The sequence below is a fragment of the Tripterygium wilfordii genome, chromosome 3 (assembly GCF_013401445.1).
Source record: "Tripterygium wilfordii isolate XIE 37 chromosome 3, ASM1340144v1, whole genome shotgun sequence".
NCBI classification, from domain to species: domain Eukaryota; kingdom Viridiplantae; phylum Streptophyta; class Magnoliopsida; order Celastrales; family Celastraceae; genus Tripterygium; species Tripterygium wilfordii.
Window position 1 is genome coordinate 1641574 of NC_052234.1, and position 27593 is coordinate 1669166.

The 27593-nt window shown below is 36.1% G+C and overlaps 4 protein-coding genes across 5 annotated transcripts; 2 read left to right on the plus strand and 2 right to left on the minus strand.

The window, feature by feature from the left end:
• The first annotated feature begins 225 nt into the window (after positions 1–225).
• Positions 226–13150, plus strand: LOC119995104 (alanine--tRNA ligase-like). Its single transcript, XM_038841484.1, has 23 exons — positions 226–565; positions 1235–1473; positions 2013–2153; positions 3304–3450; positions 3710–3862; positions 4049–4178; positions 4543–4639; positions 5141–5261; positions 6325–6384; positions 7344–7394; positions 7473–7568; positions 7711–7812; positions 8663–8785; positions 9475–9618; positions 9704–9775; positions 9860–9935; positions 10047–10189; positions 10286–10394; positions 10505–10692; positions 11374–11463; positions 11576–11758; positions 11875–12042; positions 12773–13150. Exons 1-23 carry the CDS (start codon positions 244–246, stop codon positions 12842–12844), a joined length of 3027 nt encoding a protein of 1008 aa, XP_038697412.1. The 5' UTR covers positions 226–243; the 3' UTR covers positions 12845–13150.
• Positions 13151–13707: 557 nt separating this feature from the next.
• LOC119995435 (protein GAMETE EXPRESSED 1) lies at positions 13708–16069 on the minus strand. Its single transcript, XM_038841944.1, has 5 exons — positions 15497–16069; positions 14773–15360; positions 14567–14693; positions 14287–14473; positions 13708–14189 (listed from the first exon to the last, which is right to left on the minus strand). Exons 1-5 carry the CDS (start codon positions 15982–15984, stop codon positions 13777–13779), a joined length of 1803 nt encoding a protein of 600 aa, XP_038697872.1. The 5' UTR covers positions 15985–16069; the 3' UTR covers positions 13708–13776.
• Positions 16070–17599: 1530 nt separating this feature from the next.
• Positions 17600–19638, minus strand: LOC119989232 (zinc finger protein 4-like). Of its 2 annotated transcripts, none has more exons than XM_038834630.1 (2): positions 19334–19638; positions 17600–18545 (listed from the first exon to the last, which is right to left on the minus strand). In XM_038834630.1, the coding sequence occupies exons 1-2, from the start codon at positions 19334–19336 to the stop codon at positions 17796–17798; spliced, it is 753 nt and encodes a 250-aa protein (XP_038690558.1). In that variant the 5' UTR covers positions 19337–19638; the 3' UTR covers positions 17600–17795. The 2 variants fall into 2 exon arrangements, with proteins under 2 accessions (XP_038690558.1, XP_038690566.1); XM_038834638.1 differs by having other exon boundaries at positions 17600–18623; positions 19334–19637.
• Positions 19639–25895: 6257 nt separating this feature from the next.
• LOC119986209 (U-box domain-containing protein 21-like) lies at positions 25896–27593 on the plus strand. The gene has a single exon (XM_038830776.1). It carries the CDS (start codon positions 25985–25987, stop codon positions 27341–27343), a length of 1359 nt encoding a protein of 452 aa, XP_038686704.1. The 5' UTR covers positions 25896–25984; the 3' UTR covers positions 27344–27593.

Consider the following 27593-nt stretch of genomic DNA (forward strand, 5'->3'; position numbering starts at 1 on the left):
TAAACTTACATAGGTTAAAAAAATTAACACATGAAATCCTAATGTAATGTTTTTTAAACGAAAAAATAATTGGCTACAAAGTAGAAATTACTAAATTAAAGTAAGGGAATCGGAATTCAAATTAGAAATTATTAAATTAAAAAAGGTGATTGGAATAAATAAATAAATAAATAGAATTAAAAGGAAATATACGAGCATATATTAAGCTCTCCATTGATAAGAGACTATTAGCGTTAAAAATGAATGAAGAGATTCGCTCGTAGAATAGCAACAACGTTACCAAAAGCTCTTGTCAATCCTACTTGTGCACTCTTTGTGAGGGCGGCTAGGGTTTCGCCCTGTAAGTCAAACTTTGCTTCTTATTTATCGTCTTTCACCTCGTCGTATTCTCATCCGTCACCTGCGGTGACAATTGCGGCCGTCGAAATGCCGGATTCTGCGGAGTGGTCCGCAAATAAGGTCCGGGACACCTTCATTAAGTTCTTTGAAGACAAGGAGCATGTGAACTGGGAATCGAGTCCAGTTGTTCCAGTCAACGACCCGACTCTTCTCTTTGCCAATGCTGGTATAGTTGCACTCCACCTTCGTTTACGTTTATACCGTGTCTGGTTGGTTGATTATAAAAACTGTGTATATCCTTCACAAATTTGAAAAATCTACGAGCTCTTTTTTTGGAATTTTATTTTCTTTGAATCATCGGATACATATCATTTTTCTGGAAATGTAGGACCAAAATTTTGTGATTGCCTTGGCTCTCGCGTCCTTTTAATTTCCTTATTTTTGGCTTCTAGAAATCTCTTGTATTTTCTGGCTGATTGACATGCACTTGTGAACTTGAACTGGTGCGCTGTTTCCGGTTGCCAGAGATTTGAAGGGATCAAATATGCTAAAAGCATAAGCAAAATATTTTCACTTAGTCTGCGTGTCCCAATTTCAGTTTTCATAAGCAATGTTCTGAACAATGAAACCATTTACGTTTATATGTGTATACATTTCTTTTATTAATTGTTTCTAATAGGAAATTATTTACTGGTACTTACTTTTTTTCTATATTTTGAATCTGGTTTATTTTTCCCTTAGTAGGAAAATTGCATTTAACTTCTCTTTTCTCTTATGATATAAGTTGATAAGTATTTACGGAGATTATAATTATGAAGTATTTCAATTTTGTCATAGGATGAATGGGGTAGGGGATTGCTTTAGAGAAATGAATCTTTCTGTTGTGACGTGACAGGTATGAATCAGTTCAAGCCAATCTTTCTAGGGACAGTTGACCCCAACACCCAATTAAGCAAACTCACCCGTGCTTGTAACACCCAAAAGTGCATTCGTGCTGGAGGAAAGCACAATGATCTTGACGATGTTGGGAAAGACACGTACCACCATACGTTTTTTGAGATGCTCGGAAATTGGTCATTTGGTGATTATTTCAAGGAAGAAGCCATTGGATGGGCTTGGGAGCTTCTTACAAAGGTCATTTATGAATATATGTTACTTTTTTTTGAATGGAATTTATATTGCTTAATTATTAGCTTCCGTTTATTTATTTGCAAGAAGTGCCATTCATATTCACAATATCTCTCAACCTTTGGTGTCTGGATCTCTATCTCATTGCTTCCAGCACTCTTCGTATGCTGGGTACTGTTGTCCTTTGGGTCACTTTTCAAAACTATGATGGAATTCATAGTTTTGTGCACGTGTGTGCACACCGTCTAGGTTTACTTTTACTCAATGACTAATTATAGGTCCATTGAAATTTTCAAGAGAAATATGCATTCAAACTAGCAGCAATGGCCTAGCTCGCTCTGTCTTTCCCCGACTGGCAGTTGAGTAATACTTATGTGGAGTCGCAGTATGACTGTTAGATTTTGTGTGTAATGTGTTTCATGTGAACATTTTGTGGCACTTGAGATCTGTCAGCTCAGCGCTCCTTTATTTTTCTACTGTCACTGATTTCTTGGACTATTTCGACGAGTTTATCATCAAGATGTATGGATCATAATTGCTTGCAGGTGTATAAATTGCCAGCAGATCGGTTTTATGCCACCTATTTTGGTGGTGATGAGAAAGCTGGTCTTGCCCCTGATACTGAGGCAAGGGATTTATGGTTGAAGTTCTTACCACTGGGACGTGTGCTGCCTTTTGGCTGTAAAGTATGTGTTCTTCATTTCTTGCAATCATTTAATTTTTATTTTGAAAGATCATATGCATCAATCCATGTAAAAATTTATTTACCAAGATGTCATATGAAAGATGTCCTTTACCAATGCACTGTCTGAATTGAATGGGTGAAATGCTTATATATTGGCACTTAAATATTCGGCAACTTATGAGTTTTGAAGATGTTTTGGCAAAGAATATTTATATACATTTATATCTACTTTCACGGGAGAGTACCATTGCTCACTTATGCATTGGCACTTGAGTACAAGAATACGCTTTTGAGTTATGAACTTACTTGTTTTTTCATGCACTAGATATAATCATTGAAAAGTTCATTTGTTATTTTGTTTCTTGATTTTTATTTAACAGTGAAGAATTTTTTTTCCCATTGCCATTTTCTTACCTTGCAGAGCAAAGAATTGTCATAATATTTGCTTTCATTATAAGAAACTATTTTTGGGGCCTGTGGCCCTGTTGTTTTCTATCATAGATAGGTTGAACTGATTAAACTCTCTGAAAGGTTGCCCATAATTGCTTTCCTTTTATTTTTCAGTTGTTTTTTTAATCTTCCACTTACAACAATTCTTTTTTGCTTGTCGAGTATAGTTTGGAGTTCTTTGGTTTTACGGCCCTTTGGCTGTTTTCTAATCCCTTATTGAGGAACAAAAACATAAAGAAAATTCTGTATGCAGATTTTTGTTTAGTTATGTGTGCCCAACGTCTGTGAAGGTCAATGCTTATAAATTGAACCAAAGGAAGACCAACCATCTAAATGACATATAAAGAAGTTGATTGGGAAATTGTGAAGCAGTCAATGAAATGTCGGGGATTTGTTGCTGATCTTGAAATGCTACAAAAAGAAAAGAGATCTGAGAAAAATGAAAGATTTTCTAATGTTTCAAAATAGTTTTAATTGGCAAGAAACATACCTTAATAGTAGATTGGTGAAGGAGTATTTTTCCATTACTTTTCTATGCCAATGAGATGTGTTCATTGCCTTATGATACATTGACAATGGTATCCTTGATTTTTGGGCCCTATGCTGATCTTGCCAAAAAAGAGATTTTTTTAATTAATTTGCTTTAGTTGTTTTTAAGCCTTTATATGGTGATTATTTATTTATTTTGTATATTGGAGCAGGATAATTTCTGGGAGATGGGCGACACAGGTCCTTGCGGCCCTTGCACTGAAATACATTATGACAGAATTGGCAATCGTGATGCTGCATCATTGGTTAATGATGATGATCCTACATGCATTGAAATATGGAATCTTGTCTTTATTCAGGTATGACTTTGCTGCTAAGCCTTTATGGCTTGTGATTTTGTTTGAAGAGTTTGTTGTAAGGATATTTCAGTGGTTGTGCTGATTGTGCCTATAACCCGTCAATGTGATGATTTCGGCTGTTGCTGGAGTTTTTTTGTTTATGATTGTTATTTAAAATTTGTATTTCTCTAAGAGGTAATTCCCTAATTTTTGTGTAGTATGGTGGTTGTGAATGAGTTGCATGTATCATTCTGTTTGCTTTTTGTTCTTGTTATGGCAGTTTAACAGGGAAAGCGATGGGACCTTGAAGCCTTTGCCCGCTAAGCATGTTGACACGGGAATGGGTTTTGAAAGATTGACTTCTATACTCCAGAATAAAATGAGCAATTATGATACTGATGTTTTTTTGCCGTTCTTTGATGCTATCCAACAGGTAAGATAAAAAAAAAGGCCAGAGCACCTAATGAGAAAAAGAAAATTATAATTGTGTTTCAAAATCAACATCTTAAGGGTGGTCCCTGACTCCCTGATGTGTCTTCTTTTTTCTTTTGGCATTTATATAGTGCACATTTATATAGTTTATTTCTATTTCCTAACTCTTCGGTAATACTAATGCTAGTCAACAGGAGCTCCTCATTATTCTGGAAAAGTTGGAGCAGATGATGTGGAAAAAATTGACATGGCATATAGAGTTGTTGCCGACCACATAAGAACTCTCTCTTTTGCCATTGCAGATGGTTCCCGGCCAGGTAGTTTGTTTGAAACTGGGATTATGTTGCCTTATCTGTGAGGTAGTTTGTCTTTCTAATTTTGTGTAAAGGCGTTAAGCGTTATGAACGTAATGCAATGTGCCAATGTATCATATTTGGTTTTTTAGGTTTTATAAGATTGGCCATTGAGTCAAACAGTTAAAATTAGTTGTTGGCTGTTGGTATATAATATATATGATACTTTGTTGCTTCTGATGGCGCTGTTTATTAGTAATGGTTAACCATTTTGTGATTTTATTATAGCAAGTTTGAAGTAAATAATGTCAATTGCATAAACACATTTATAAAGTAATAGTGGCAGTTATGCTGAAAATGAACTAGTTGTATTTTATTTGCTGTGTAGGCAATGAGGGTCGGGAATATGTTCTAAGGCGTATTTTACGTCGAGCTGTTCGTTATGGAAATGAGGTCCTAAAAGCCCAAGAAGGATTTTTTAATAGGTACGAAAGGATACCATAATTTTGTTATCATGAATGTCTATCGGGTTGACTATCATATCTTTAAGGCTCATAATAGGTTTGCCAACTTTGTTTCTCTTTTGAGGATGTTCAACTGAAGTTTGAAATCTAGCTTCCTAAACTTAATTGTCAAAGGCAATCAAAAATATTTTTGTGATGTTATGCCCTGGCAACTTCTTGAACTAACTTATATATGTGCTTAATGGTTGAATGCTTTTTGGTTATGGTCAACAACTATATGATGTTGCAACATGCAGGCAAATAGTGATTGCCATGAGGCCAATTGACTCTAGAATACTTTATTATCTTTTGTTAGTGGAGATGTAATATTATTAATGAATGGTACCAAAGAGGTGCCGAGAAATATACAAGGTCACATAAGATTCGAAATCATTTCTCTCATATTATAACCTCTCCATTGAACCAAAAAAGTAAAACGTGAAACCTTAATTGTTTTATTCTTACTGATTTAATTTGATTTAGGCTAGTAAATGTTGTTGTGAAAGTCATGGGTGATGTTTTCCCGGAGCTGAAACAACATGAAGCACATATTAGGGATGTAATTGCAGAAGAGGAAACCAGCTTTGGCAGGACTTTATTGAAAGTAAGCATAAATTTTGCATTCTTTTTGCTGCCTCATTAATATGAAGGAATACATGGACTATATGTTTTTCCTCTCTCTCTCTCTCTCTCTCTCTCTCTCTCTCTCTCTCTCTATATATATATATATATATATATTAAATTAATGGTGGCATCTGGATATTTAGTTAGTAATTTTATTGGATAACCATGAAGAGTAACAAATACAATTTATCTCTTTTTCACTGATTGAGTGGTTTGCATTTGGGTGAAAAGCTATTCCTCAATTTGGTCCGTATAAACAGGGTTTAGAGTTTGGAGTATTAATTATCCTTTAACTTTTTTGTACGGAATATCCGTTCTCGTTTATTTGTTTGTAAGGGGTGTGAGTGATAAGGATCTAGAAGCTTCTAATGTGAAGCACCAGATATTATTTAGAGAATTGGCACCCCCTTGGTGCCTTTTTTCAGCAAATTCTTCAACGCCTTAAAAAGAAGGAAGTACATAGATGCAAAACAAAATTTTCCTTTGATAGAATTGCATGGCGGAAGAAAACTCATGTCATGGGCTCCTGATAGCGTTTCATCAAGGATTCATGTAATCAACCTAGACATCTGGGATCCAGACTTGTTTCTGTTTTTGTTTCTTTGTTTATTTTTTAAATCACTTTTAAAAAATATTTTCCAATGTATGTCCAACCATTAACTTTCACTTATTTTTACAATGATATATGTCAGCCTCTACTGGGAATAGTGTCTCAGGGTACCACTGATTTTACTGTAGATTAATTGTCTATTTATTTGTTTTCGGTTTGGGTTATGGGACCATGATTTTGCCATATGCTTCATCTTTTTTTTATAGAGAAGGGATTGATTTTGTGAAATTTCTTTTTACAAGATTATCCTTCTTTCAATCAATAATTGTCAGTTATGCTACCCTTGCAATTTCTATTTCGATTGCTTTATCCTTTGAAAGGCTTCACATTTCGTGCAATATATCTTTCCAATGGGCATGAATTTACCAATTTCTCATAGGTCTTGTGTTATGAGTTTCCTTTAGAAAACTGATTTATTGTCAAATTATCGCAGGGAATTGAAAAGTTCAAGAAGGCTGCACAGGATGTGGATGGAAAATTATTAAGTGGACAGGTGAGTACACTTCTATAGTAGTTTAAACTTATGAGGAATATATGATCACATTCTTTTTTTCATATTGCACTTAACATGATGAATATCTATGTCAACCTGGTGGACGGCTCTTCATTTCAATAACTGGCCACAATTTTTTCCCCCGAATGAATAAGAATTCGCTTATGTTAGCTTGCACTGGTTTTTATCATGTATTTGTTTACTTCCTGGGGAATGTTCTCACATTATTCATACTAGTGACATTACTTACATGATATGTGGCGCTTCATCTTCTGAAATTGGATATAGGTTGACTTGGGTTGAGCACTTAAGTTGTAGCAGTTTAGTTAGTAATATCGAAGTGGAGAAGTGGCACACATTCAGTAACGGGGGTTTAATATCCTTCTCTGCTTTGTTCCTTTAATTTGATTTAGGCTTGGGGAATTTGCATATTCTTTCTTGCGATTAAATCTTGAAATTTGCTCCTTGGTTTTACCTCTCAACTTAACAAATGAAAGAGGGTAGAAGCATATTATGAGTTCATGACGCTTGTTGGTAAATTTGTTTCCTTTTCCTTCTTATCACTTTTTCAGTTTCCACGAATATGTTAGGTATCCATGCCTTAATTGCTACTAAGTTGGCTGTGCACGATCCACCGAGACGAAGCTGCACAACAAAGCTTGAATTGAAATTTTAAAATTTTCTTCAGTACTTATCTCTGATGATGGAACTTTGTAAGTGTCAAATTGTATTAATTGATTACGGATTCCGGGATGGAATTTATAGGAGTTGTGTCTTTAACACTAAGTAGGAGTGTAGGACAGTTGTCAAATTTCAAACTAAGATATTGTTTGTCAAAGTCATTTGTTAAGCTAAGATCATCATTTATATAATATATTTAAAAGTAAACCAAAATGTCAGCTGCATTTATTTTGAAAGGAAGATACTTGTCTTCAGCCAAAATGATCTCTTGGTTGCAGGATGCTTTTATTTTATGGGACACATACGGCTTCCCACTAGATTTGACTCAGGTACATTATGACACTATACTTTTGCTAAACAACTTCTTACATTTCCCCATGCATCTGAACATTACTTCTCTCCTCCAGTTGATGGCAGAAGAAAGAGGACTGTCAGTCGATGTTGAAAGTTTCAATGTTGCCATGGAGGACGCTAGAGAAAGGTCCAGGAGTTCACAGAGTAAGGTATTGGGGGCTTGCTTTGCTTACTATCAACTATAACTTTATAACACATGGAACTTTTTTATTGTATTCTTATCATAACATTTGAGCCTGGAACTGAAAAGGATTTATAAGAAGTCATGTAATAGTGAACATTTTTTGGCAGCAAGCTGGTGGCGTTATTGTCATGGATGCTGAAGCAACCTCCACATTGCACAGGAGGGGTGTTTCTGCAACAGATGATACCTACAAATTCATTTGGTTCCAGGTAAGCAAATACATGTATTATTATCTGGAAACACACTTGTATTGTTGTTAAGACCTGCATAGGCGACAATGTAAAGTTTTTATAAACTTTTGGACAATTAAAATTTGTTTTACAATAGTTGTGTTGGGAAAAAAACATCATTTCAGAACATTGATTATCATGTGAATGTTTTGCTCTTTTTTTTTTTTTTTGTGCTACAATATTGTGGACATTTTCAAAACTTTATGCCACAAATTTATGTTGATTACTGATTTACTTCTCTAAATGTCATCCTAATACATTATTAGAATCTGGGAATACATTATTATTATTTTTGTTATTATTAACGGTGTCTTTTATTTCTGATTCAAACAAACTCCTGCCCTTCCTGACCCTCGAATCTTGTTCCTGAAAATAGCATTTTGAGCCGTGGGCAAAAAGTTATGAAACTATTTTGGGCAAAAAGCTTGGGTAAATTTTGGTATTTGGAAACTAGTGTTAGAATTAAATTATTGGAACCCTTTTTTTGGATTACATTCGAGTGCGCATTTTTCCATTTTAAATCTAGTTGAACTGCTAGAATGCATAATGATGCAAATCTCTTTTATTCAATTTTCCTGCTAAAGGAACATGCGCTTTAGAGTTTAAAGTGCAGGCATTCGCAGTAGTGCTGTATTGGGCTCAGCAACTTATTGATATGGTGAAGTTTTACATATGGCTGTTTCTAGAATTGTGTATCTTGCATTTTTTCCCCATTGTTCAATTAGGGAATGCTAGAAGCCTGGAACATCTTGTTTTTCATTTGCCTTTTTCACTTTCCAATTGCTGGATTTGCAAGCATATTGATTTATTTCACTGGTCCCTGTGTCAGGACCATGAAACTGTAATAAAAGCTATTTACAATGGTTCTGAGTTCCTGGAAAGTTTTGCCGGCAATCAAGAAGTTGGTATAGTTCTGGGATCTACGAGTTTCTATGCTGAGCAAGGTGGTCAGGTATTGTACAACACATTTAATTTTTTTGTTATCTGATATGGTTGAATGTAATCTTATGATGTATGCATGGGCATGACCTATAGCAGTCCACTGACTTCTACAGTTTCAGAAAGCTACATTTTTTTTGTCTGGGATTTGGTGGTGATTATTGAAGTAATTGTTTATAGTGACTGATATTAATGTTATACCGGATCTGTTACTTGGGATTTGTGTCCATTCACATGTGAAATGCTTCTGGTAGAGTTTTAGACTTTAGTTGATGCATGTCTCAAATGACTATCCTTTATCCTAAATGTTTGCGCATGACATTTTCATTATTTGTTTTGTATGCACTAGCCATAGTTTTGCCATTCCCTTTTCCTCATTAGGTTGAAACATTAAATGGATAAAGGCCTTAATTTGGATTCTTGAAGGGCGTGTATGCTAAGCTGTTCCATCATTCATTTGCTGGAGGAGTAGCAACATGTAAGTGGCATGTAAAATGGAATGCCAAAGTTGGACAACCGCTTCTGGATATTCCTTTTAGTGGTGAATAACGATAAAACACATGGAAACAGTTAGAATAATTATTGTTAAATTATCTTTGCTCCTAACAATTAACTGTCTGTCCTGTTCTTTGTTTTCTATCTCTTGCTCTCTCTTTGTTCGGTTTGGCTTCTTTGTGTCTAACATGGTTTCCTCTGGTGCAGATTTTTGACACTGGATTTATCCAATGCCCATTTAGCTCATTCCAAGTTTGTAATGTTCAAATTTATGGAGGATTCATCCTTCACATTGGTCATTTTACTGAATCCACGGCTAGATTTTCTGTCGGAGATATAGGTATCTGTAAGGTATCAGGAACAAATTATGCCTTTTTTTCATGCAGTTTGATGATTTTTTTTTTGTACACTATAGTTGACCATGTGACTTTTCCAGGTTGACTATGAGAGGCGTAACAAAATCGCTCCTAACCATACCTGCACACATATGTTGAACTTTGCTCTTAGGGTATGTTTGACGAACAATATCTTCTCCGTAGGCACAGTGCCGTCTCCATCTTTTAAATTCATAGTAGGTATAATATGAATGTAGGAAGTACTTGGCAATCATGTTGACCAAAAGGGATCTATTGTTCTTCCTCAAAAACTGAGATTTGATTTTTCTCATGGTAAGGTTTATTTCACGTTATTATCTTGGAAACAAAAAGGCAAGGTTTGTTTCATGCTGTTACTTGTGTCAAGAGGGATCATATTTTAAATGTCAACTGTAATTTAAATAGGGAAGCCAGTTGATCCTGAAAATTTGAGGAAAATTGAGTCGATTGTTAATGAGCAAATAAAAGCTGAGTTAGATGTATATGCCGAGGAGGTGACCCTTGCGGAAGCCAAACGTATCAATGGTCTACGGGCTGTTTTTGGAGAAGTAAGTGGAAGCAGCTTTTCTGTTGTTTTGGAATTGGGTGTTCGGATATCTGGTAAAAGGCCATATACTATAACCTTTTCTCCATTCTTGATGCAGGTATATCCTGATCCTGTTCGAGTAGTGTCAGTTGGTCGGAAAGTGGAGGACCTTCTATCGGATCCTGATAATGAAGAATGGTTATCAATTTCAGCAGAGCTTTGCGGAGGTTTTTTTTTCTTCTTCTAATTATCTTTTGCTGGTTCTATCTAACTTTTGATTTTGCAATTATATTGAATGTACATATCCATCTGGTACTGAATCCACATATTCATTTAGGGACCCACATCACAAATACACGGGAAGCTAAAGCATTTGTTCTTTTATCTGAGGAGGGAATTGCTAAAGGAATCCGAAGGATAACTGCTGTCACAACTGATAGTGCTCTTGAAGCATTGAGAGAGGCATCCAAACTTGAGCAGGAAGTGGACGAGGCATCCAAAACAGAAGGAAGTCAACTGGAAAAGGTTTGTCACATTTTTGCTTTTGTTTTTGGTGGCCACCATATGTGTGGTTGGGGGGGTTAGTTGGTCTGAACCTCGTGCCCACCGTCTCATTCAACATTTTCTTTTGGTCCACCTGCTGTGTCGCAAGAAAACATGATAGATGATACTCAGTTTGCAACCTGTCCTAATAATTGGCATATGGCATTTTGCCGGTATTCAAATCATGCCATACATGTGGTTGTTTTGTGATTCGTCCTCTATGCACGAGTGAGAATTGAAATATATGCCTACCCAATGGTTAATGGAAGGTCAGAGTGTTCCTTAAATGCTATGCATGATTCAATATTTGCCATCATGATGACACTTTATTAACTTGACACATAATTCAAGATTCACCATTATTTATAAGGATTTTGAAGCCTGTATCTTGTTAAGCAATCACTTTGGTATCCATGCGGTGAAAAGGGGACCTACGTGATAGATCATTATAGAGTTTAGTAGTTTACTAATGCAGTTTCCACTTTACACAATGTATCACAGCATCTTGCTGCTTTATTGTGGAGGAACTATATGTGGTATCTAGTTTCATGAATTTGAAGCAAGTAATGTAGTTTTTGGTGTTATTGGTTTCACTGAAAACTACTGGAGAGACTTTGGTTTTTGTTGTTAGCCTGTTTAACATTTAGATTTCTCTCATTGCAGAAAGTTGCATCTCTGAAAAAGGATGTGGATTCGGCAGATATTCCAGCAGCTAAGAAGGCCGATATTAGGGCCAAGATTGTCCTACTCCAGGTACTGCTACTGGCTAAACAGGAGACACTGTCTTGTTTGCGCTGTTTTGTGAAAGCACTTCCTTTTTTTGTTTGACTGTTTCTCTTTACTAGAATACTTCAACTTTTTTTAGAATCAAGTCAGACAAGTCCAAAAGAAAGAAAAGGAAGAAAACATACAGAAAGCTGTCAATGCTGCAATTAAGATGGCTGAAGTTGCTGCTTCTGATGGGAGGTCATTCAGTGTCGGCCATGTTGATGTTGGTTTAGATACAAATGCTGTTCGCGAGGCAGTGTTGAAAGTTTTAAAACAAAAGGTTGTTGGCACCTTCTGTTTGGAATGTTTCTTTTGATTTTTTTTTTTGTTTTCGAGTCATGCTTTTGACATATCTATCATAATTGAAGTTCTTAAACTTTTTTTTGGTTGATGCAGGGTATATCTGTAATGGTTTTCAGTACAGACCAAGACACAAATAAGGTTGTGGCATGTGCAGGAGTGCCTGAGGGCATGGAACTAGATGCGTCAGAGTGGTTGAAAGAGGCTCTGGAGCCTCTGAATGGAAAGGGTGGTAGAGGAAAAGGTGGTATTGCTTCGGGCCAGGTTAGCAATATTCTCAGAGCTAAGTAACTTACTCCTTTTAAGATTTTTTTATTTTTTGCACTGTTAAAATTATGACATTCAATCCTCAGTACTATATAAGCTGTAGCTAAATTATATCCAAAATACGTAGTGAAAGAGTGATTATCTTAATATTGCATTCCTTCCCTCTGAAATTATGGTGTGATTGAATTATCTTAATAGGTGTTAAGTAGCGGAGAAAAAACAAAATTTTTGACCATATCCTTTGGCATCGCTATTCTTCCTTTTGATGACTTGGAACATTGATTAAAATTTTAGATCTCAGTTGGCAATATATGATTAAATATTAGATTGTGAATGTTCTTATTTGGCAACGAGGAGACGAACTCATAAACCTATCAAATCATTTGAAGAACATAACTGAGATTACACCTTCTCCCCTAGTATCTTGAACTAATTTAACTAGTTGTTCCATATACTTACGAATTTCACATGCATGAAGCAAACTCCATACTCTTGGAAACTTAATAATTCAATGTGGTATTCAAGCCTCTTTCTTTCAAATTCACTAATACCAATGCAACAATGATGATATTGCTGCACAAAGAGTGAGATGAGCCTTGATTTAATTTTCGGTGCTGTTGTGTTGTGGGGCTGGGCTTTAATTCCATTTTGTTGTGTTTATGTGATCTTCTATAGTGGTCAAATATTTTACCCTCTAACTCACATAACTTTTTCTTTTTAAATTCAGGGAACAGATGCATCAAGCGTGAACAAAGCATTGGATTTGGCAGCTAAATTTGCTTCAATGAGATTGGGATGAGTTCTCGAGTGTCTTGGTTGGATCCATAGTGTTCCTGATGGTTACTGGTTATTATCAACCTTCATGGGGTAACTATCAAATGAAATGACTGTATAACTATGAACTCTAGTTTAACCTTGCTATTAAAGGCAACTGTTACAAACGTCATTGGAAAATTTATTCCTCCACTGAGTCCCTATTCCTGTAAATCTTTAGACAAGATATATGCTTCCACGGGCTTTTGTTCATGGTCTTTTCCTTTTTAAGCGCCTATGTTGGAACTCTTTTCTCAGTGGGATAATATATTATAAGTTTAGTTGAACTTTATTTTGAGCAGAATGCGAACCATAATTTTGTTGATAAAATGATATGAGTATTCAACTGCCGATGTTTTAAGACACAGTTTCAGCTAAGTGGAGAAAACTACTTCAAGTTCTATGCTTTTGATGAATACCTACCACACTGGATGGGGGATCAAGTCTAGCATCACAAGTTTGAACCTAACTCTCTATTGAAAATCCAGGTTGGTAATAGGAGGTTTGTCCTCCTTTATAAGTTAGACTCCAAAGATTGTTACAGATCAATTATATACAACGACAAACAACGGTATAAAGAGTAATGCATACAATGAGATGACAGAGGATGTTGCAGACTATGGTTCCATATAGAAGCATGGATTGTACTTTGCAGATAGAAGGAACAAGTCCATTTTTAGTGTAGGTTTGTCGTTGCCATCGTGTAGATGTAATAGTCTGTTCAGATTCATCTAACGCCTTCGTTCGTCCTTCCATTTAGTTACAAGAAAAAAAAAAAAACCAACCACTAAGAGTCTGTTTGGTATCACTTTTGTTTTAGTTTTCAAAAAATAGACACTAAGAGTCTGTTCAGATTCATCTAACGCCTTCATTCGTCCTTCAATAATTATGACCATAAAAATGAACACAAGAAAACTGTCAACCATTATGGCGATGACGAAGGTTATATCTCGTCATGGCCATGGTCATGATTGAATTCTCTCCAACTTCTTCAGCAACTATGTAGTCAGGATCTTCATAACTATCTATTTCCTCTGGTAACTCACTATCAATCCATGAAGACCAGTTTATGTCTTCATCATCATCACTATACTTGTCCCATGACAGATCTTCCTTTCTTTGAATGCTATTTACCTTCTCAATCAGCGACTGCAACAGCTTATGATTCAACACTTCATAGTCCCTGTACGTACAAATCGCGTACAATAATTGAATGGCAGCAAGTCCCAAGTATATATATCTGAAACGACTAATAATCCATGTTTGTTGTTCGATATCAGTTGTTGTGAATCTAATTATTAAGATTTCTATCAACAATGTTGCGCAAAGACCTGCATACAAAACAAACATTTCTCTGTAAACGTACAGAACCTATACAATAATTATCAGTCAAGAAAAACATTAGATTGAAAATATATATGTATATACCAATGTAGAGCCTTGGCCTCACAGTGTATGTTTGCTTTGTGCTGGTTAACATGTAGATGACAAGGATTAGCATAGAATAGATTAGGAAGGCTTTGATAACCCGCGATTCCAGCAACATGGCATTATGCAGATCAAATAGCTTATCTAGTGCAAGGAACATTCTTGCTTGCTTCGATTCAAATTCTTCCTGCAACACCAGAAAGAAAAAGATTATGATATAGCAGTAAAAACAACAATTTTCATATATACATACATATATGTGTGTGTAAAAAACAGTTACTTGGGCTTTTAATATAGACTGAGAACTTTCAATCAAGTGATCATGGACTTGTTGGAGTTGTTCTTGACGCTTACGAAGTTCTTCTTGTTGTTTCTGGCTATACTCGACCAATTGTTGCAACGTTCGCCTGTAATTTAAGAGAATCTATCGAAAAAAGTACTTATCGGAATTATATAGTCAGTAAGATTTTTTTCAGAATCTGTTACCTGCTCTCCTCTAATGCTTCTATCTGAAATTTGTTGAGAGCTTGCAGACCCTCGAGCGCTGTGGATTGCCCCTCTTGAAGCTCTTTCTGCTTCTCGAGCGATATCCCTGTCATGTTTCCTATATCATCAGCTTTTTCTTGAAGATTTTGCATCCGCGAAGACATTGCTTCTCCAACTTTGCCTATCTCCTTCTCGATCTCCATAGCCTCGATTTTCAAACTATCGACTTCTTGCCCCAAATCACTGTAAGCATTTTCGAGCATGTTCATCCCTTCCTTGAGCCTATCATTCATCATCACTTGGCCTTCTTGCAGCTCCGATTGCGACGCCGCAATTTCAACAGATTTATGATAAACTGCCTCCGAATGCTTAGACAAGACATTCATGTGGTCTTCTACTTTATTTGATGTTTGAGCAACATTTTCGATTCTAAGATTGACTAAATTCAGAGAATCATGAATCTGGTTCGAGTTCTGCAATAGAAGATCTGATTTCTCCTCTATTATGAACAGTTTCTCTTCAGTATATTGAGCAGAACTCTTGAGATCATTCACCAATCTCTCAGTCTCTTGCTTGAAGGCGCGCGCCCTGTAATCAACATTAGAAAACCACAATTTATGCTTCATCAATCGATGAATAAAGACAGAAGATAAAGAAGAAGAACAGAATCAGAATCGCGAAAAACAGTTCCATTTAGTCTAGCAAGTAATTACTACTACTTAACTGTAATTGGTAGCAGATGGAATTGGTTTCGAGCCAGAATTCGAGATAAACCTTGTGCTCATGCTCATTTAATCTCTTGAGACAATCAACAGTAGGAGATTCTGTGTCACAGTAAGGGAAGGGAGTCTTCCCGGAATCCTTTTGGAAGCAATCACTAAGATGCCAAGCAAATCTCTGTCGTTTTTCCTCCGTAGCAATAATATCCGAGCAGCCAGAAAATAAATGCCTATACGCGTTCTGCCAGCAGGAATTCGAGGCAACCAGTTTATTATTCGCATTCTCTATTCGATTCAACGCTTTCATGTCCTTCGGACTTTCCAAGGAGAATTTAGCAGCAAAACCATTGGAGTGATCCTTTGTGCATGAAGAAGGTTTATCAGTAGCACAATTAGACTCTTTGGAAGAGGAAAACCATGAAGGCCATGACAGACACTTCGGAGAAATCGATATCAGAATCAAGAAGAACAGAACACAACTTCGAGAACTCATTTCAGGTTCCTTCCTTGTTCAAACCAGTACTGAAAAAAGGACTAAACCCTGCAGATTCACCCTTCAGATTAATAGTTAATTGCAGGAAGCCAGGAACAAGAACAAATACTTGGTTTTGGGTTCATGTATGTGTGTATATATATATGTATTTATATATTGGGGAAGAAATTGAGTGACTTGAAGTGCAAGAAAGGGAAAGTGGAGAAGGATTTTATCTGAAAAGGACCATTTTTGGTTTTAAAAAACAAAACGAGTATTGAGAATTATACATAGTAAGCAAATTTGAAAGAGACATTCATCAAAATTCTCTCTTTATGAAGGAATATCATTATATATATATATATATATATATATATAATTTCTGTCAATTTCTCAAAGTTGCTATCTATGGTGTTTGATTCATCTCACTAGAGCATACAATTTGTAATCATCAATATCATTTATAATTATACTAAACTAAGAAGATTGAAAAGAAAATTGACTATTTTCCTTATTTTTTATTAAAAAAAAGACAAATAAAATACAGGGAAAAATCCAAAAGAATACTGCAGCAGGCAGTATGTTATATTAATTACTGAACTTCAAAGAGTAGATCGAGAGAGAGAGAGACAGAAACAGACAGAGAGAGATAGAGACAGAGACAGAGACAGAGGCAAACCTTGTCTGAAACAATTCTGGTGTTGAGAGCGGCTGTTGGTGTTCTAGCGTTAACAACTTTTCAAACCGAGGTTTATATTACGGTAGCGTATCCGCGCGACCCTTGAAAATTAGTTTCTAGTAAAACCATCGCGTCGCTTTTAAAACCTTGGAGCTTTTATTTTTCTTAACAGCACCGGCCCATGGCCCAACTTGGGCTACACTTACCCTGAGCCCAACTTTGGCTATTCCGGCCCAGATAGTAATGTTTTTCCTTCAGCGCATTAATTTTCTTATTTCGATATAACGAGGTGCCTAGACGCCATTCAGACCGAAAGACTATGAAATTATGTCGATGCTTTAACATGTTATGAATAACCTGGGAGATATTTTAATTTTTCTCCTCGAGAATCTCTAGAATTATCACAGGTATAGTGGATATATACTACAACAGCAACAGAGTAGCATTATCAATTCAACATTTCTTTCACAATAAATACCCAGCAAATTTTCAGACCCTTGTGGTGGAGTAGATCACACATCTACAACCTCCTCCTCCATAGATTTGACTATTTCCAAGCTTCTTTTCTAGTTTATTATAGTTTCTTAGCTAAATGATTTCTTTTCTGTATTTCTCTAGCTCATTTTCGGAGGGTATATCTCTGTGGCTTCTCGATGAAGCAATTTTTTGACCGATGGGCATGTTTTGTTGGAACTCTGCTTGTTTTGCAGGGCTTATGTTCTCAAAGTTGTGATTTCGCCATTCTACGAACAGTTTCTACAAAGAAGGGTATTTTTGGGTATGTTTGCAGTGGATTTGGCTTCAGTGGCACAAGGCATTTCTACAATGGGTATAGTCGGAAACAAAAAAGATGTATGTAAACTTATGAGGCTGTTTCCAAGATTAAACCTACGACCTTTAGGTTGTATCCTACAACTCTATCAATAGACTATATATTCGCATGTAATACAACATTATAGCAAATTCGAAAAAAAATCTTGATCATAACAAGCATAGGAGCTCCAAAAGTAATCCTCGTTGAAGCTCTCATACACTGAATCATTTCATAACACTAAAGTCAATACCATGATTCATTAAGATACAATAAAAACAAGCATAGCTAGTCAGGGAAAATGCACATCTTGCTGTACATGGAGAGGATACAATGAACCTCTCAAAGTTTCAATGTGAGATCTGGTCCTGCAGAATTGTCAAACTCCATTGGTGGACTAACCTCAAGAAAATTCACATTTGAATCACCTGAAACAATAAAACTAGGATGAGCATCCCCAGCTGCCTCTACTACCTGCCGGAAACTACCCGGCCACAACAGCTCCGCCTCATCGTCCTCGATAAATATAGGTGATCCAAGACATCCTTGATCAAATCTTGCGCTATTGAATGGTCTTACTGGTGGTAGAAAACTCTGGTGCACTGAAGAATGTGCTTTGATCCCCAAAGACCGGACCGAAGATAGATGGAGAGGTAGTGATGCAAGGCTAGCATACCTTTCTGCTAGAATTCCCATCCGCGTGGCTCGCTTTGCTATTGTTCTTTCTCTCTTATGTGCATTCTGGTGTCCGCCTAGCGCTTGCGAGCTGAAGAACTTGCGCTGGCAGTAATTGCAGGAGAACATTCGAGGCACGGTTGCTGCTGTTGTGCAGGATGCAGGCTCGTTGCTGCTCTCCCTTGTGCCAGACAACGATAGTCCTATCGCATCAATTGCTCTCGATCCTTCGTTACTGAATCTGAGTGTTAAGTCCAGTGAAACTTTGTCTGAAACCAAATGAGCTGCTGAGGGAGGAGCAAAAGAGGTTTCTTGGATGGTTAAGTTAGAGGCTACTTGGCTGCTCACTTCAGAATCATTTCCCATTGACGCCTCGACTTCAAGGTCGATGTTTGGTCTCATACTTATAGTGAAGAGCTAATTGCAAATTCCAATTGAGTAATAGCCAGAGACAACAAGAACAAGTTACTGTCTTTGAAAGATAGACAACTTCACCTGAAATTTCAGACAAAGCCACATCTCAACCACAGAAGTCAACAATTAACAAAATATTGAATGAAAATTCTTCAAGTTTAGGCCTGTCTGTAATCCTAAGCTGATATATATATATGTATATATATATCAGCAAAGATAGTTTTTAATCAGCAGAGAAGTTGAATGAACTCTTGATCTCAACAGAGAGTTTTATCAACTCTAACCACACAGCCTAATAAGGCCCTAAAATCAAATCATGACACAATATTTCCTTCAATTTCCATTCAAGCTGCATATGTACATTTCTTTTGTTGTGACAAATTTCTCTAATTTCACTTACGAATCGTGTCGATTTTCTCCTCCTGTTGTACCTTAGATTAAATTCTGAGCTACAACTATAGGCCACTGAATCAGAACCAAGAGCAGCTTAGTACTTTTCTAATACAAAATGACAAGTAGGATCTTCAGTAGAGCAAAGAAAACAAGCAGGGGAATTGATCAGAATGAGTTAGAAGAAAATAAGCCTAAAACATGGAAGACCCATAAATCACACCAGAAATTGAGTGTAAACAAACACTATTTTTCATCTTCAGAGCTGTGTGTATGTGTATATGTCTATATGACCTAACAACTCATGCCTTGTCGATGAGTACTAACATTAGAACAGAACCCATCGCCAGAAATGAAAACAAACTTAGCAGTGAACAAAATCAAATCACAAAGTCTCATACCATGGCACCAAAGCTAGCTCCTCTTGATTGTGCAAACACAAGAGTAGTCTACTGCTGAGAAAATGGAGACATCTCACAGCAGCAGCAGCTTCAGTAGTTCCTTAAATTTGTTATTTTGGTCCAATCATCACAAGACACAAATACAGGCTTGTGGGTTCTCTTAACCCTTGAAACTCCAAATGGACGAGTATCAAAAAGGGGAGAGAGAGAGAGAGAGAGAGAGAGGGTATTGATGTTTAATTATGATAAAGCAAAGGTAACAGAGAGGGGGAGGAGGGAGTGGTGTGGTGGGGGGGACAGTGGAAGTCAGAGGAAAAGGTGTGGTGTTGGCATACATTTAGCAAATTAAGAGGATATATATATATACACACATGTATCATATACATACATATATGATGATATTATTGGTATATAACTCCATTTGATGTGACTAGAGATATATATATATATATATACACATTTATGGGTTAGGTTCTAAATATAGGATACATATACATGAGACACAGAAACAAAACAAGAAAGAAAGAAATACTATTTGGTCATGAGAGTCTCACTCACACCAAAGATTCTTTTTTTTTTTCTTTCTTTCTATCTGATTCTGATCTAAATGATCTCCACTTGCTGATAGAGAAAGAAAGTCTTATGATATCATATGAGCATTGATAAACTCCATCGTACATGGGATGGGGCCTTTTTCTTTCATTGGAGTTCACAAGTTTTATTATAAACACTAAAGAGTTTTTGTACTTTTGTAGCTACAAGCCTAGACCTAGTTTTCTTGTCTATGACTTCTCTACCCAATCCTATGACAACATGTATTATTTTTTGTATTATTATTTTGTATTCCACCCACCAAAAAATTTTTTTTTGAGAAAAAAGAAGCTCATGTCCTTTTTTGTTGTTTTGAATTACTATATATATTGTTATCACTTGTACTATCTCAAATTTTTTTATGAAATGATGTATAATTTATATATATATGTGTGTGTGACTTTTTTTATATAGTTCTGAATGGAAGGTCAATAGACCTAATTGCATTAGTAAAAAAAATACAGAGTACACATCCAAAGATAATTTTTTCTACCCAATGGGTAGACGAAACTCATCAAGACAAGACCCATCAACAAAAACAAAACAAACTAAAAGCTATCAGTATCAACGGACACCGAAGGTATTACACAAGGTAGAACACCCTATTATGAAGAAAAAAAACCGAAAATACAATACAAAACAAACAGATGACTATTGTCTTAACACTAAGGTATGATTGAAAATAACAAACTTGCATTTGCATAATTAGCTCTATGAGATAGATATATATGTTTTGTGAGATTAATGATTTAAATTAATTTCATATGCCTATAATACATTCTCAATCGGGATCATTTGTAAACCCTAGCCCGACTTAATGTATTTTTCTCCCTTCTTAATTGACTTTAAATTAAAGAAAAAAATTAAGTGCAAATTAGCTAGAAAAAGTGCATATATTAATGTATACGTTAAAAGTCAAAACATCAATTCATATTACAATTAGATTCCCTGAAAATTAAGGATAAGAATTTAATTTCAGTTCCCAACTAAGGGAGAATATTAATGGAGATTCCTCAGGATATACATGACTCAAATTCCATATATATTGAGCTCTTGATTAGAAAAAGTAGAATTAACATCTAAAGTTTTTAAATGAGTAATACTATAGACTCCCAAAATATGACACTTGTTTTATTCTAAATCTATGTGTCACTGATTATAAACACATATATAAGATCCACGTAATATACATCACTCCACATTGATTCCGAGTAAAATTGAGATCATATTTTGAGGGTATCGAACATTATTCTTTTTTTATATTTATTAATCCACCGAAAGTAGTTTTGTTGTCATTCCTATCATATCTAATAGTACTACACGCATATATTCCATATATATAGTTACAACTAAACGAGTATCTAGTCATTAACAATGCATGAATACTTAATTGTTTATAAACTTTTGAAAGTAGTAGTCTTTGAGGATTCCACCCCATGATTATTATTCTATAGTGTAAAATTAAGTAACATTTTTGAAAACATACTATATATATATGCTAGGTCTACGTCTAGGTCTAGGTAGCCTCACGAGTCACGACATGCCTATAACTTGGAACATGAGAAACGAAAAAAAGTTTAAGCACTTGTATCTAAAGAACATATATATATATATACCTTATTTTAATCAAAAGCTAGCTAATTAAGATTAAGTATTCCAAAACCAATCACATTTCGACGTATCGTCCAATTGAGCCTTTTGTGATAGATTAAGATAATGCACATAATTCAAAAGGAGGTGTAGAATAGAAAACAAATGAAATAGTACACTTGATCTTCAACAAAGCAAAACCGTATGCCATTCTTCTTCTTCTTTTTTCTTTTAACTTGCAAATTACAATGTAATGTATGTGCGCCCTCAATCCCCATGGGTCGTCCTAGTGGTTCAAGCAAGTTTGAGATTGTGTGGAAGTTGTACGAATGAACTCCTCTGTAATCTTGATGGAGAACAAATCTGGTTGAGAAAATACAAAAATGGGATGTGATGTAACACATATCCTAAATTATTAGACGAGAATTGTATTGGAATTGTACAATCTGAAAATTTAAGAGCCCCGAACCCAAGTTGTATAGTCTCAACTTTGATTCTCCACAAAAATTAGGCTCATCATTTATGTAACTTATGTAGTGAACAAATTTTACAAATGGTCCGAACACTCCAAAATGAGCTCCTTTGTAGTTCGGTCAGGGACTCTTCTGAATATATATTGTTCTAGCTTTGAAAATGGCAAAGGTTAATCAAGCTTAACGGCAATAGATTGGCCATAGACGCTTCGATGCTCAAGTCAGTCTCAAGCTCAAAGAGGCAAATTATTACAAAGCAGTACTTCACCCTTATCTCAAATTCTTCTCTCTATTTTATAGTGAGTGATTTGGATGCTCGTCCCTCAGTCCAGTTGATCTTTAGGGATCACTAAATCAAATCTCTGATTTAGTGGCCGATCACCCCCCAGATATCTCAAGCTTTCTGATTTGAGTTTGGTGAATGTGACTTTCTGCTTGATGAGGGCATGACACATGTAATGTGAAATGACTCATCTGTTGAATATATGCCACGCAGACAACAAATAATGTAACAAAATAATGAAGGCAATGAAAAAAAACACAGAGAAAGAAGAAAAACATGAGATTTTAGGTGGTTCAACAAGAGTGTCTACATTCATGGACTCAATGGTTTATTTTCACTATGAGAATTTCAGTAGTACAATTGAGATAGGGTTTCCCCTTTTATAGCCAGCTACCTAAGTATCCAAAAATACAATTATACACTCATACTAAAAATAGTCGACGCTCATCAATAATATCGTACTATACTCGATTGATTGGTTACACTCACTTCTCACATAATTTCATCTTTTTAGAACTCTCAATGTACATGAAGCTAAGTGATGTAGAGTTGGGACCTATCCTCGGAATTTACCATACAAAAGTGAATCCTAGAGAGGGGGCCAATGCATGTGCACGTGAGGTGGTGATGTCACCAGCAAAGAAGAGCATAGTTTGTTTTAGCCATGGCAGTTACCGACAGTTTCCCATTGGCGCCGTCCGATGCAATTCCCGAGACGTGGATCCCGTCCCCACCCACCGAGCACCCACCATTGCCCTAGAGGCTAGAGAGAGCACTAGTACTAAACAATATTCACGTATGTTTACTATGATTGAATATTTTAAGTGTACCGGATCTGCTTCTGTTTTCATATCTGCTTTGTTACTGACCCAAATCATCAAATCTGTTGGATGCGGTTTCAAACTAATAGATCTGATTATGTAGATGTAAGTTTGTTATTTTCGATCCTACCTCAATGAAAAGACGAGTCATTTATTTGTTTTGTGTATTTTCATTTTTTTTTAGTCGGGTGTTCTATCTGGTGTAATATCTCTGATATCCATTGATACTGGTAGATTTTAGTTTGTTTTGTTTTATTGATGGATATTGTCCTGATGAGTTTCGTCTACCCATTAAGTAGAGAAAATTACCACTATATTGATTTCTTTTTAATGCAATAAGTTGTTTTGATCTTTCAAAAAAAACATATTTTAAGTGTACATATACTAATCAATGAGCACTTTTTTTTTGATGAACTAATCAATGAGCACTTATTCACAAACTTTAGCTATTCTCATGCTTCATTGCTTTTTTCTAACTAGTTTCTTCAGCATATTCATACAGATTTCTTCTTTTCATTTCGGCCCAATAAAAACCAGTGATGTCCATTGGGCCGGTCAGCTGGGCCTTATTTCAATAGAGCCCAAGTTCCTGTAGGTCTTACATGGCTTGGCATACCACATACATAGTGCCATAGCAACTAGCCAACTATCAAGGGCGTTGGGCGTTAAACAAACCCCAAAGAGTTAGCAGACTACCCTTCGATCACTTTTATAAAAAGCCAACGGGCATTAACTCAAGTAAACGCGTTTTCTGAGTTAAAAGATCCAGGATAACAAATCCATGCGAGCTAGTAGGAATTGACCGAAAACGAGCAATATTCACTAGGTCACTAGGTCCAGGAAGACGTGGGCTGTTACAATCATTGCTACTTAGATGGTTAGAGAATCTTATGGATTGAAATTTAAATGGCAATAATTGTGATTAAACTAGCTAGAGATGTGATGTTCATGCATTATTGATCAATGTTACATACGAGCAGGTTGAGCTGTAGCTGTCGCACTTGAATCCATGTTCAAATCTTCCAATATGGGATTGTGTTGATTGTTAACTGCCAATGACCTGCAAAAAGGATTTGATGAGTTGGCTATCAATTCCATACAATAGTGGCCTTTGTCCATATGTATCTTCTTTTATTTCTCTTCTTAGACGACCCTCCAAGTTGCCGTTTAAAGGGAAACGCTTCATTTGGGGCTGGTCCCCAATTTTGCCCTTTGGAGGGCCAAAAAAATACTAGCCCATCTCTGAGTATATATATTTACAATTATTGGTATCAAGCTGTATACAATCATTATAATAATCTACTCATGAGTACTCATCAACCATGTCTAAGGGAAAAAGTTTAGACCCGTTTGGAAGAATGTGATTGATTTGGGATGGAATACTGAGAGACATGAGTTGGGATGTGTTTTACGTGTGGAAGGGTTCAAAACTTCTCATTTTGAAGAATTCGTAAAACAAGTGTTGAGCGGGTTGGATGAGTAAAGACTTATATTGCAAATTGTAATAATGAAAACACCCTGGACTTGAATTCACAACTTCCTGCTTGTGCAAAGAGTTACCGGTCAAGTTCACCATCTCGGTCAACGATTCGTTGTTGTCCAATATATAATTGTCAAACAAGAAATTGTTATCAAACTTCTCAATACCCAACACCTCTGAGCACAATTGAAACTAATTGTGAAACAAACTCTTAAAATACTGTAGAAAAAGAATATTTTTTTTTATCCCAAACAAAAATAAAATAAAAAATAAATGAAAATTTTGGATAGTTGAATATAAACTTGTAACATTTTGTATCTCCATTGTTACGAATTTGATTTTTGTCTGAAACAAAAATATTCCATTAGACTCATAAACTCAGTCAAAACACGTTCATTACTTTTTTTTTATTATAAAAAATCATGAATGATCAGCTGCGAAACTTATGGTCACAATTCTCCAACGGTAGAGGTATATGCTTGTGTTCTCTCCTCTCGTAGTCAATACTTGTCCTTAATTTCATATGTCTAGCAAAGTAACTAGCTTCAAAGGTTTTATCATACTATATGTTATAAATCGGATACTACTACCTATATGCTTTTGTTATGTCCTTTCCAAGGATTTACCATACTAAATGTTATAAATCGGATACTCGTGAGAGCATCGCATAAATTCATATCAAACAACTCAAAAAAATGGATATATCAACATTATAAATCGGATATTCGTAAGAGTACGTATCGCATAAATTCAATCTAAACAATTCGAAAAGATATTATACGCTCTGGTTAAATTCCCGCTCGATTTTGTCCTTCAAAATTAAAAATTGTTCATGTAACCAATGTGGTATACAAGTTTTAACAATAGATGATGTATTTTTCTTGTTCTCTTAACAAATAAAGGAAATGACACTTGATTCGCAACGGGTATTTTTTTGTTCACAACAATTGGAAGATAGACATAGGTCCACGTGTCGTCCTTCCACCCGTCGATATCAACACGGCTTTTTTTATCGTACGGTAGAGAGTCAGAATTCCCAATTTGCTTTTCAAACTATAGACCCAGGAAACACACCGGTTCAACGCAAGTGAGCCCACCGACTTAAATTTTTGACCAAGTCTCAGTCAGCGGGTCAAACCGTAGCCGGCTGGAGCTGGACACACACTGTCACAGCTTTCAAATATTCAACGGTCAACATATACTTACATAGTATTATTATTACAGTTCTTCCACAGTGCCGCCATTTAATATTCTGGTCTGTCGTCGTCGTCTTCTACCTATCTTTGACCAACCCATATATAAACCCATCACATACATACTCCAAATACAACAATCAGATCATATCACAACCTTTTTTTCAGTTCCAATCACAACTTACAAACACATATACATATACATATACATATACATATAATGATAATGATCCTGCCTTGGAATAGAAGAAGAACTAGTCGAAGTTCCAACAAGAACAATTACAAGCTCTTCCAGGAGAACTTGGACGTGGAAGTCATGGTTCCTCTGCATTTCAGGTGTCCAATTTCTCTTGATTTGATGAAAGATCCTGTCACATTATGTACTGGGATCACGTACGATCGAGATAGCATCGAGAAGTGGGTGGAATCCGGTAATTGTACTTGTCCTGTGTCTAATAAGGTACTGTTGAGTTTTGATCAGATCCCAAATCACTCAATAAGGAAGATGATTCAAGACTGGTGTGTCCAGAATCGATCTTCCGGGATCGAACGTATTCCAACTCCTCGGATTCCGGTCTCACACTACGAGGTTTCAGAGACCTGTAAGAAAATTATGGTTGAAAAAAAACGCGGCGATGTAAAGAAGGTGCAGGAATTGGTTCAGAAAATCAAGAACTGGGGGAAGGAGAGCGATCGAAACAAGCGATGCATTGTGAGCAGCGACGCGGGCTCTGTTTTATCGGCTTGTTTCGAGTCATTTGTGAGTGTTTCGATGGAGAAGAATGTGGAGTTGTTAGAGGAGATTATGTCAGTATTGACATGGTTGTTTCCTCTAGGTGTTGAAGGCCAAGTTAAGCTCGGCTCGCCTGCTCCTTTACGCTGCATGGTTGGATTCATGAAGAGTGGATCGCTGTCGGGTAGACAGACTGCAGTTCTGGTACTCAAAGAGATGGTTTATTCAGGCCAAATCAACATCAACACATTAATGGACATTGAAGGTGTTTTTGAAGCCCTTGTGAGCATAATTAGGGAACCAATTTCCACTATTGCTACTAAGGCTTCTCTACTAACTATTCTACACATGATTTCGAGGCCATCGACGATAAGCGAGGAAATAGTATCAAGATTTGTGGAACTGGGTTTGGTTTCTTTGATGCTAGAGATCCTTGTTGATGCAGAGAAAAGTATATGTGAGAAGGCATTGGGAATTCTTGACAAAATGTGTGATTGGGAACAAGGTAGAGAGAAGGCAAATGAGGATGCTCTGGCTATTCCTATCCTGGTTAAGAAGATGTTGAGAGTATCAGATTTGGTCACAGAGTTGTCTGTATCAATTCTTTGGAAACTCTTGAAGAAGAAGAATGGAACAAGAGATCATGAAGATGGTGGTTGTTTGGTGGTAGAGGCACTTCAAGTGGGTGGTTTTCAGAAGCTACTGGTGCTATTGCAGGTTGGTTGTGGTGGTGGAAATTATACAAAGAAGGTTACAGATTTGTTGAAGTTGATGAATCTTTACAGGGGTGAAGTAGAATGCTTTGATTCTTCAATGGATTTCAAGTACCTCAAACGGCCTTTCTGACTTTTTTTTTTTGAAATGAAGGAGGAGGGATTCAAAGCCTGGTCACTAAGATGATATACATCGTTCTTACCCTTCCAAGCAGTGGCTCGAATATATGGATTTTCTAACTTTTTCTTTGTTTTAGGGGATGAAAATTTTGTACAAAAATACACAGTTCATACTTCATACTATTTGACTTGGTCCTAATGAAAAAGAATACAAGCTTACTTAATTGCAACCAAGAATTCAATTCAACAGCTTGATTTCAATA